Below are 11,267 nucleotides of genomic sequence, written 5' to 3'. Positions count from 1 at the left end.
TATTTAATTTTAATTTAATGGCCAGTTTGGTTGTCAATATGCTGTTGAATTGTAAGTTGAAAGCTGTGTACTTGGAGGAAGCCCACCAAGCAACGGGGATAAAATACACACAAAGTAAAAATTAAACCAACTAAACTTAACTAATTACTTAACAGTCGTTAGATATGGAGCCCGCATTCATATGTGTAACAACCTGGTGGCAACTCATTGTTGATGGTAGCTGGTCACACTCATCATATAAACATGTATAATCCTACAATGCATAGATAACCATGTATATGTACTGATTGATCTTCACATATATATTTTGAGGCTCATAGGAAATAACATTATTTTTTACCTGAAAATGAAATATCCCAGCATAGTTATCAGTAAAGTTTTGGTCTGGAGGTATGACACGGAAAAGTAACTTTTCATTAAGAGTTAGACAAGCAATGGCAGCCAAAAACCAACAGTCACCTGGGAATAAAAATATTCAAGTCAGTCCAATATGCTTCCATTACTGATTGTTTAAACGATAATTGCATCATTCCAAAATAATCACTTAGCTAACCCCCATCTATTAAACTGACATTTGTGTGTGTTGTGAAGTGCAAATAATTGGCCTGGTTAACAGAATCAGATTACTTGAAATGTTGACATGTGTCCTGGTTGTCAATCTTAATCTGCAATTTGAGGCATGGTAGGTTACACATGTCCAGTCACTGCAGAGAGAAATCCATGCCAGGAAAGCCTGGCATAGTGCACATTCTCTACATCTCAACAGCTCAATACATAGAGCCGACCAGAGCATCTAAGAAGCAGTCTTTCCAACCATCGGGTATGGACACAGAAAAAAATACTTTGCTGGCTGCATGTGTAATCCACTAACAGCTTTCCATCAGATCATAGGAGGAATAAAAGTTTGGGGATGAAAGAAGGATGCAGGATCATCACATTTAGTGGATCAATGTAATAAGCAGCTATACAAAAGAATATGATTTTGTAATGCAAAAAAAGGGCAATTTACACTTGCAAAACTTTGTAACCTAGTGTAGGTAAATACCAGTTTTATAAATTTATTCAGGTGTGTGTGTTACGCAGGGGTGGGGCTGGTGTGTGAGGAGGATGGGGCTGGTGGGTGTGTTTGTCAGTGGGGGTGAGGTTGTAAGATTGGTGAGTGAAGGGGCAGGGTTACAGCATGTGTGTGCATTTTTATACCTCTGATGCTATTGTGATTGAATCAGCCACTAGATCATGTTTTTTTGAAAAGCCAGGGGCCAGCTATTACATTTATTAGTGGCCCTAATCAGTCAATGATATACAAATCCAACCCTAAACCTCATGCCAATCCTTTGTTTATCAAAACAATGATGTGATTTCTTAGTTTGTTCCACCTGAAAGAATAGCCTCAATGGATAATCAAAGAGGAGTGGACTTCTATTTGCCCAGCCTGTGATTACATAAAATCCGCAGCTCACCCACATACCACATTAAAAATACTCCAAACGAGAAGACAACACTTTATCTTCCCCTGCTGGATCACTGTCATTTACTTCTAATAAGACAGACAGAGATGTCATAACCATTGTGCATATGAAAGTCCTGGAACAAACATTTCAAGCTTCTATCACACCGTTCACTCCACTCGGACATCTGGAAACACCAGCAGTACAGCCAAACTGATATCGGTTTTACTATCAAATCACTTATAAGTAGCAATTCAGTATCACAAGGCTCTTAATGCGGTAAAAAGCCCCAGCAATAATACCAAGTCTCCGCTTACCCCTGAGGAAGCCCAGTTTGGGCTATACGTGTCGGGTGGGACACCTTACCACCATCGCTAACCCAGTATGATACTAAACCATATTGCTATTTTTTGCAAACCTAGTGGTTGGATGTTAACCCAGGATTCAGCTCTAAATATTTTAAATTTTGTTGTTGGAACAATAAAATGTTGTGTTTTAAAATTTAACTCTGGTTGGCCTTAAGAAACCTGCCCCCCCCCCTTTTTCTTTTTCTCCCACAGATACACTCACAGATATACAAAGTTATGTGATTGCCATATCAGCATATACACACATGACTGTGTTGAACAAAAAACAAAATAAACATTAGCATCAGTGTTACAGCTCCTCAGTTTTTAATGTCAACTTTACAAAGAACCAGAACCATCAATTAAAGGGCCTTAGAAACCCTTCACATGCTAAAGCAGCAGTCCCCAACCAGTGGTCCTCAAGAAAATTTTGGTGGTCTGCGGCTCTGGCCAGTGCTCACCCAGCGGGGTCCTTCTCTTGCCCCGCTAATCCTGTCCCCCATATGGACACAACCTGCTTGCTATAAATCTTGGGGCAACGGCAGCACAGGGCTGTGGACACAACTTTTGTGCAGTGTTTGGCGACCACTGTGCTAAAGTACACATTTTTTTAGCTTTCCTAACCAGGTGTTTTAAAGCTTCACGTTTGACTAAAATTATGTTATTTTAATAGCTCTGTTTACTTTATATAATAATACCAAGGAACTAACTAACTAGGAGAAAAATATACATGTTTTATTATATCTAAAGAAAAATAGTAAATCGCAAACACACAATCTACAGAACTAAAACTGAATATAGGTTATCACGATACCTGCCGATCACTATACTACCCGTTGGTATAGCATTGGAACTGTGGTTTAGCATGACTTCTACTAGCAACCAGCAGGTGGCTTGCTGGAGATTTACCTCCTGACTTGGCAACACCTGACGTTTGTATTAGCAGGCCTATATTTTCTGGCTTTAGAAGCCGTTTTTGCGTTTGCACTGTATCTGTATCCTTGGACCTAAACCCTTGTTGCCCTCTGATGTCCTGCTCCTGATGTTCTTGCCCATTGTATATAGTTCACGATTCACTATTCTCTGTTTGCTGTGTTGTGTATGAACTAACTTTCAAAAAACACCTTTAACACATCCCAGAGTGTGCGGCTTTTTACCGTATGTTGCCAATGCTAGTCATGTTCCTGTTGGAAGAAATCCTGACATAGGTACAGTTACTGTACCTGTACTGTACTGTACAGGTCGTTAACCCCAGTAACAGAGCCCAAATGCAGACCCCAGTAACAAATGTCCATTATAGACATTTTATACTGTCATACTGCAATACAGACCCCTGGACAGACCTCAATACAGACCCCCATGTGTAAGGTCTCTGTACAACCCTCATTGACAGGGTCAGTACAGACCCTCAGTGCCTATTCAGCCATCAAGTCAGGCACAAGCAGAAAATAAGCTTTTTACATTCCTTGCACGAGATTGGGTGATTTATCCCACAACCACATTTACTGAAATATGTGAAAATTCCCTTGCAGAGTAACAATTCAGGTAAACGAACAACCTAAACTTTAGTAAACCTCATCAAGTTAATTTATTTAGTTTGATTTCTGATTAGTATTGAAGAGAATCATGTTTCTTTTTTTCCTCATTCAGACATCCAGTCAAATACACAGATCATTTGGTCCTCATATACCCATGGTATATGGATGTTGCTGATACCTCTGCTTAAGGGCCCCGGTCGTATATATTCCTATATTATGTAAATAGTTACTTGTGCACCTAACTATGACAACAGTTCCATTTAATTCTAGACAATTAATTGAATATATATAAAGCACAGTTCAGCCTACTAGTCACAGTCTGCAGTGCAGCTCTGATTGTTAGATTATCTAGGAACTGGGTGGAGATCACATCTATTGTATAACACATTTTTGTTGACAATATTAATAATATTTTAATAGCTTTCTTATATTCTTAAAGTTGTTTAGAGAGCAAAAAAGTAAGATAAATACAATAACCTTTATAGTAGCTTAGCCTCCCTAGGGTAGTTGGTAACATGTTTTCCTAAGACTACCCATTTATTTTCTAATTATCTTCTACTCAATCAAAAAGGTGATCTTGAATGCATACACCAGGTCCATCTTACAGAAGAAGCTAGGTACAATTAATGGGAAGACAAGGGAATGAGGAGGAGCTGCTCCGCCAAGTGGCATTGGTCCTGGAACTATTCAGGTATCGCCTTATGGGCAGTCAGACAGTCACTGCTGAAATGCATGGCAACTTCAGAAGAAACCCTGGTTGGGAATGGCTGCTTTCCACTGTATCCAACTCTGTGATCTGAATGTAGCATTTATGAGTGTCTGAAGTCTAAAATACTTTAAGGGGGATTACATTTAAAAAAAGATCAATATACCAGCATGTGCATTTTGTAACAAATATAACAATAGGATTTAAATAGTAAAGAGACGCAAACACAGCTTTGGTTGCTGAAGTATGGATAGCCTTTTCTTTCCCATTCCCCTTCTTTTACCCAGCAATGGCCTTATGCTGTACTCCTGTAAGAGTGGACAGAAGGATGGCAGTCATCCAAATGTTACAAGTCAGCTGCAGAATATCTTGTAGCACAGGGATTTTTAACAGTTGTCTCATATCACACGTTGTGCATATGTTTAGTATTTGTTTGTGATTAAATCCTCTTAGAGTCAGTCCAATCAAAACATTTTTAGATTTAATATTTTCTGGAGAATAAGCCACCTGACAATTTCATTGGCTCTCTGAGGATTCTAGAGATGAGGCGCTTAAAGATCACCAGAATCCTGCACAATTTACTATAAGCATATATTGAACAGTGATAAAAAAACATTACTGGATGTTAATATTAGGATTTTATTTGTTTGTCCATCTAGAGATTAGGGATGAGCAAGGGAGAATATTACGTTTGATCTCGTGGCGAATCGGGCCTTTTTCGCTTACGGAAAATGTAAGCGAGAACAGCCTTCTGATTCGCTGATAGGTCGAGCTCTCGCCGAACAGGAGGATTTCCTGAACCTCTAGTGCCCCGGGGATCGCACGCTCTTCTCAATGAATGCAGCCACAGCTGCAATCATTGAGAAGAAGCCCAGCACAGGAGAACCTCCTGACATTGTAATATAAGTATCTCCTACAATTGATACATTTTTATCTGTAACAAATGATACATTTGTTACAGATACAAATGTATCATTTGTTACAGATACAAATGTATCAATTGTAGGAGATACTTATATTACAATGTCAGGAGGTTCTCTTTTATCTTCATTATAAAGTCTCAAAATTGACACCAGCACAGCAGATTTGGGTCCATATGGACAAACGGTTTTCTTGTAAAAGGAACTAATTCATAAAACAGACTTAATTAAATCCTATTGGGGGAAAAATTAAATGTACCCTGCAAGAAGAGAGGGGCTATACTTACTTCTCCAGTAGCCCATACCCCCTACTTCCTCCTATTTCCAGCACTGTAGCTTCAGAAAGCTTCTTTGGAATTTGACATTTCCAGGGGTGTTGGGTGTCCTACTATGGTCTGGTAACTTTCTCTGAACCCAATGTTATCACAGGCTCAGCTTCAAAAGGGTGGAACCACAGTGGATGGCAGAGAACATATCAAATACTAACATTGCTGATAAAGGCTACAGAAATGGAACAAAGTGGATGTATAAGACATGGGCCACCAAGATTTGAGTATACAAACTCCTTCAATTTGCAGAATTGGTTTAAATTAAAAAGTTCTTTAAAAACTAAAGGAATTGTATGGAAACATTTATGCTAAATTGGTGCATTCCTAGGTATACGGAAGTAAGGGGTATTTAAGATAACACTGGGAGACATAGATATCTAAGTTGTCAGCCAAATCTTTCAACATTTAGAGGTATCAGATGGTGCACATTCCAAGTCAAGGGGCACATTTAGATTTTGTTTTATATTCTACTGAAATATTTATTTTTGAGGAAATCCTTTAATAGGTGTTTTTTTTTTATCTGTCAGAGGTTTTTTTTTTAACATGCTTTTAAATATACTCTGTGCTCCCATCTTTGAGGGCCTTCATAACATAGCATTTTCCCATGCTCAGTACTGCACTCCCAACTTTCCCAGCATCTATCATTACACAGACCTTACAGCAAGGTCGGCCATGAGCTTAGTAATGTGACTTAATTTCATTCCTGGAAGTGGATATGAACTAATGATCCAGGATTGTGCAGGTTCTGTTTACAGGCACTGAGTGGGAAGAAGGGTGAGATCTGCTGCAGGCCTATTGAGATGCCTGTACAATATCGCTGCAGCCTTCCACAACTTCCTATCACAATCTCAAAACCATTCTGACCATTACAACTTTTCAATTTTCCATTAGTGCTAACGCTTACCAGCCCTACCTGTCTTCTTTTGGCCAATAAGGCTGCCCATCCTAATGAAATATGTGTAGATGGATCTTAGCAGTAAGCAGTTATAAGTAAGTTAACACACTTTTATATCTGCAACAGCTTTTCCCCTTATCCCCCCAGAAAAGATTTAGACAAAATGAGGGCCTAGAAAAGAAAAAGTACATCCCCTGCAACCCTTGTCAGCTGGGGCCCTGGAAAAGGTGGGAAAACCTTGGCAGCTTCCTATACCCTAAATCCTGCCCACCTCTCAGTAACAGTCCTTTTTTTATTTGCATACCCGCTTCTAGTTTTGCCTATGTTTTTAGGTGGAGTAAGCTAAATCAGTCAAAACTTATCAAGACAATTCAATTTACAATCATATTTGATTTTGGCAGAATCTCAATCTAAAATTGATCTGGCGAAATGTTTTTTATATGGTAAATAGCTAAAAATAGTACTACTGTTACGACTGATATTTTGGTTAGAGACAATCGTAAATTCATTGTAACTCAGTTACAGATCAGTTTTCGAGCAAGTAAATTATACATTGAATATTTGTAGTTAATCCCAAGAAACTGTTAAACTGTTGTAATTACATTTGTGATATTGAATGACAATACCACAGAAAATTGCCTAATATTACACAATGTTATTCCAACAAAACGTTTTAAACAGTATCACCTTCACATATTTATTTGACCAGGTAAAAAAATGGAATATTAATTTTTTTGTAGGCAGTTTTTTGTATTTGCGTATATTGTAAGTTATATAAAATGTTTTTTAAAGAATATTTCTAAAAATGTAATAAAGCTTGTAAAATAGGAAAAATATAGATTGTCATGCAACTTACATTGCATTTTATGTTACAGTTGTGTGATTCCTCTTGTTTGTGATGTTTTAATTATTGTATAACCAAGGGATAAAAACTGACTTTGTAGTTTAACAATTATATAACGAAATAGTAAAAAGGGAGTTTGTTGATAATGTTCCGGTCTCCCAGAGTTCAGTGGAAAAGCCATTTTCTAAATGTGCTTAGCAGTTTGGAATGCATTGACAATGGACAATAGTACGAGGATGGGACTTGTTATCCCTGTGTGGCCTCCTGTGTGTCAGACTTTGGCTGATTCCCATCGATATGAAAGGTGAAAATAAAATGCCACCTACCCACAATCAATACATTTTACAACCAATGATGTGTGCATACAAACATGGAATGGATTTCCTTAACCACCTGAGCGTTACACTGATTTCTAGATTTCTGTTCCAAAAGCGTCACAGGTTTTCATGAAATTTTTTTTTTTGGTTAACCAAAAGAGCAAAAATATTTAGTGCGAGAAATTACGGGCTTAGCGGTTAGGGGGTTAAAGTCATTTGGTATTTGTTAGCAAATGTTTTCAATCATGGACAAGATGCATTCCAGGCTTGCTGGATCACCCGGGTTCACTGATGAAAGTGTATCTTCTCCAGCCTTGAAGAGTTTTAATAAATCAGGCCCACATTGTCCAAGGGTCCAGATTTTCAGTGGTCCAAAATGCCCCTCCCCCGCACAGTTTTCCAGTCATCACCCCTTCTTAATAGGAATTGGCAATATTGATTGGAGAACTGTAGTTGTTACTGTGCGGGTGATATTGGACTGATGAAGGTCAGCATCCCGGAAACCCAATAGACTGTTGACATGGGGAAGTTTGATATAAGACTACGGTACTAGCACAGAAATAAGAAACATATTTTCACTCTTAGGGAGCCTTACTGCATAATAATAATAATATTATTAATGAAAGGTTAATTTGCTTTACATACATACATAAATTAACTAAAAAGAGTAAAGAAGAATGCAACAAACCATGCATTTTTTCATGTATCAAAACTATGAGTAGTAATTGTTGTTTTTTTCTGTTTAATGTCAAACCTAACCTTAGGAAACTCCCTGAAGGCATCTGGTTGGATGGTTGGTTTTAAAACATCTAGAGCTGTGCTATACCTACGTCAGGCATCGCGCGAGGCTCATGGGTGCTCCTTCTGCGCATGCCCAAGTATCTCGGGTATGCGCAGAAGGAGACTTTTCGCTCAAACAGAAAAATTTGCCAATCTGGCGCATGAGCAGTGAGAACGGCAAATTTGTTTTTGTCACCCGATCTCATGCCTGGGTCGGGTGATGTAGGATTAAGAACCAGGAAGAAGAGCATAAGATGGCTCTGGGAAGAATGACGGGACAACGCGGGACCTGATGCAGGACACCCCCAGAGCAAAGTCGGACTGCACTGTGGGATTGAAGGTAAGTGTTTTTTTTTTTTTTACTAATTCAGTTTAGTTCACCTTTAAGCACCCTATGAGTAACCCGGTGGTGATATATTTTACACTAGTAAGTTGGCCACAGACATGGGATCAGCAGACTTTCCAGACTGGGTGACAATCTTCTGTCTAGAATACCAACAAATTCCCCAAGCTGACCTTAGCTATGTAGCTAAGCTACCACATCCTCCCACCACCATAAGCAAAATAACTCATGGTTGAGAAAATTCATACTGGCCATACTAGAGGGTCATAATGGGCTACACCTGCAGGCAAACACTAAGTCAGTGTAGATTAAGATTTTTCATCTAAGAGGAACCTGCCATGATACAAATTGAGAGCTACCATTGCAATCATGAATGTAAAACCTCTGGTCCTATCAGCCCATTTGTGTTGAACTTATGGTGAGTTTTTGGCCAAGAACTGATATGTACACATCAGGATTCTTTACACCCAATATATACATGCTTGTTTGGGGCTAGTGACAAGAAGAAAATTAATTATATGAATTATAGCCAAGATCACCTCTAGGTGATCATTTTCCCAAATCAACATTTCCAAAACACTGGCACTGTGTTTTCACTAGCATCTAGTATTTAGAATCACTTCTGAGCTGAGTTTATGAGACTAATACTTCAGTAACTTTGATGGTTCTGCTTTGAACTTTAAGGATGAATAAATCCCCTGTGTCTGAAGCTACAGACGTCTGTGTGGGCTTTTTAAAGATCATTTAGTGCTTGGAATATGTAAATACTAATTGTTGGATCACGTAATTGTTGGATTACTTTAGGAGTGTACAAAACAGTTATTGGGTCATTTTTTGTAGCTCTTTTGTAGGGTTAATCACAAAATCATCTGTTCATTTGACCCTATAACTGGTCACTATGATCATATTCAAACTCTTTATTAACAAACCGGAAATAATCTGATTTATTCTGCCCAATTTAGAGTGTTTGTAGAATAAACAATATATAACAATGTATAACACATTGATGACTATAGTGAATGTATGACTGCATGCTGCATCCAACATTCTGGCTGCTTGATATATAAAAATGAACTGTTAGTGATAGGTAACTTAGCCTCATTGTGAGGTAATCCATCACAATAGTTATTATGTCTACAATGATCTAATCTGCCACAACACTTAACAAACAGTGCCATCATTACCATAGAACATATTTCCATCAGTTGTTATTTTGCCTTTAGATACGACATAAAGCTCAATGTTGATATTTCCTTCTCACTGATAAAAAGAATATGTTGCAGGTTGCAGAAGAATGTGCCCACCCTAACAAATTCTGCCCGTAAAGTGGCACCTACAACAAAAGATCCCAATAAGATTGGTTTTCATGTTGCTTTTTTTTTACTTTTTCAGAGTTTAAATCTTTGTGCTAATCATCTGTCAAATACAATTTCATCTACAAAATTTATTGTGCTACCTAAATCTTTTACCCTCTAAACAAAATCATCTGTGTAACCAATCCTACTCTTTCAGGTTTTTATGAAATTTTTTGTATATTGTTATGAATTGTGCATATTAAGACTTAATAATAAAACTGTGCAGCATAGCATTTTGTGTTTGAATAGTTATGGTTGTAGTAACACGGTAGAGCCAAACACCAGTTTTAAACTTTTGGCATACATAGATAAAACTTTAGAAGAATGGAGTTTAGCAGCCTATTATGCAGATTTATTTTGCAACAAATCTTTAATATGAAAAATACATAGAAATTCTATTCTTTCATGATACACCAGATGCTGTATGTGATATGTCCAAGCATTATATCTCTCGTAAAGTAAAAAAAGTATCAATTAAATAAATGTTTTACACGTGTTTCAACCAATTAAACAAAGGGAGAAGAAAACATGTCCAATATGACCAAAAACAACTTTAAAATAACCGTCTAACCTTGGGTCTTTTCCAAACAATGCTCTTCACCTTGGTGGACTTCTGTCCAAACTCCTTGTAGCCCAAAGACTGGCCACCAGATGGGAAGATGTCATCTTCAAACAATTTTTTCTTGCTAAGGCACTCCTTCCTTAAGGTCACAAAATCCTGTCCTTCAAATTTTAGAGGTTTGTTCAGGGATCCTTCTCCATTACGCCGATCTCTTTCCCGAATCACCCGGTCACAAAAGAACCCCGAAGGGATGAAAGGCATAGCTTCGTACAGGATTTTGGTGGGTGGCACTACTAATCAGCCTCTTCAATGTGCATTAGGCATAAATCCAACCAGATAATTCCTTTTTTGGCTACAGCGTGGTAGAATAGTATACAAGTGTCCAATTAGCTATCATTATTTGCAACATTGACCCCAAGGACTGGTGGTCATATGACTCATTACTGGCATTAGTATGTTTGATTTCTTCCAGAATGTATGTGAGCCATGGCGATAAATGAATATGAAACAGAGAAACACTGAGAGCAATGGTTTGCTATAATTTTCTTCTCTAGTTTTGCATTTTGATTTGTCCTGCTTTACCATGTAAAACAAATCCCAGCCAGGCTTGTTCTATCTCAGCAGAAGGGATTCATTCTTTTAAAAACTGTTGTCAACAGAATAGGTCACAGGCCTTTCTAAACAGACTGTATACACTAATCCTATACCACCGAATGAATGCATAGTGCACTATTGTGTGGGGCTAATGAAGCCATCACTGTCATGTACCCTCATCATATTTCTAAAAACTCTACAGCACTGTAAAAATCAAGACTTGCCTGTGTGTATATGGCCTTTTCCTGCACAGTCTGGCGTTAAATAACTTTATTAATCCAGGCGGATC

General features: G+C 38.0%; 1 protein-coding gene across 1 annotated transcript in view; it reads right to left on the bottom strand.

Annotated features, from left to right (window-relative positions):
• The window catches only part of CAPN3 (calpain 3), a 59,441-nt gene extending 48,389 nt beyond the window's left edge, over positions 1–11,052 (bottom strand). The window contains exons 1-3 of the mRNA XM_072427638.1: positions 10,394–11,052; positions 554–605; positions 341–459 (exon numbers count right to left, since the gene is read on the bottom strand). Coding sequence (XP_072283739.1) covers positions 341–459; positions 554–605; positions 10,394–10,645 — 423 coding nt within the window. The 5' untranslated portion in view covers positions 10,646–11,052. The remainder of the gene's footprint in view (positions 1–340; positions 460–553; positions 606–10,393) is intronic.
• Between the last annotated feature and the right edge of the window lie 215 nt (positions 11,053–11,267).

Source organism: Pyxicephalus adspersus, chromosome 12, assembly GCF_032062135.1.
Source record: "Pyxicephalus adspersus chromosome 12, UCB_Pads_2.0, whole genome shotgun sequence".
NCBI classification, from domain to species: Eukaryota; Metazoa; Chordata; class Amphibia; order Anura; family Pyxicephalidae; genus Pyxicephalus; species Pyxicephalus adspersus.
The sequence above is the reverse complement of the archived record's forward strand: the minus strand, read 5'-3'. Positions and strand labels throughout refer to the sequence as shown.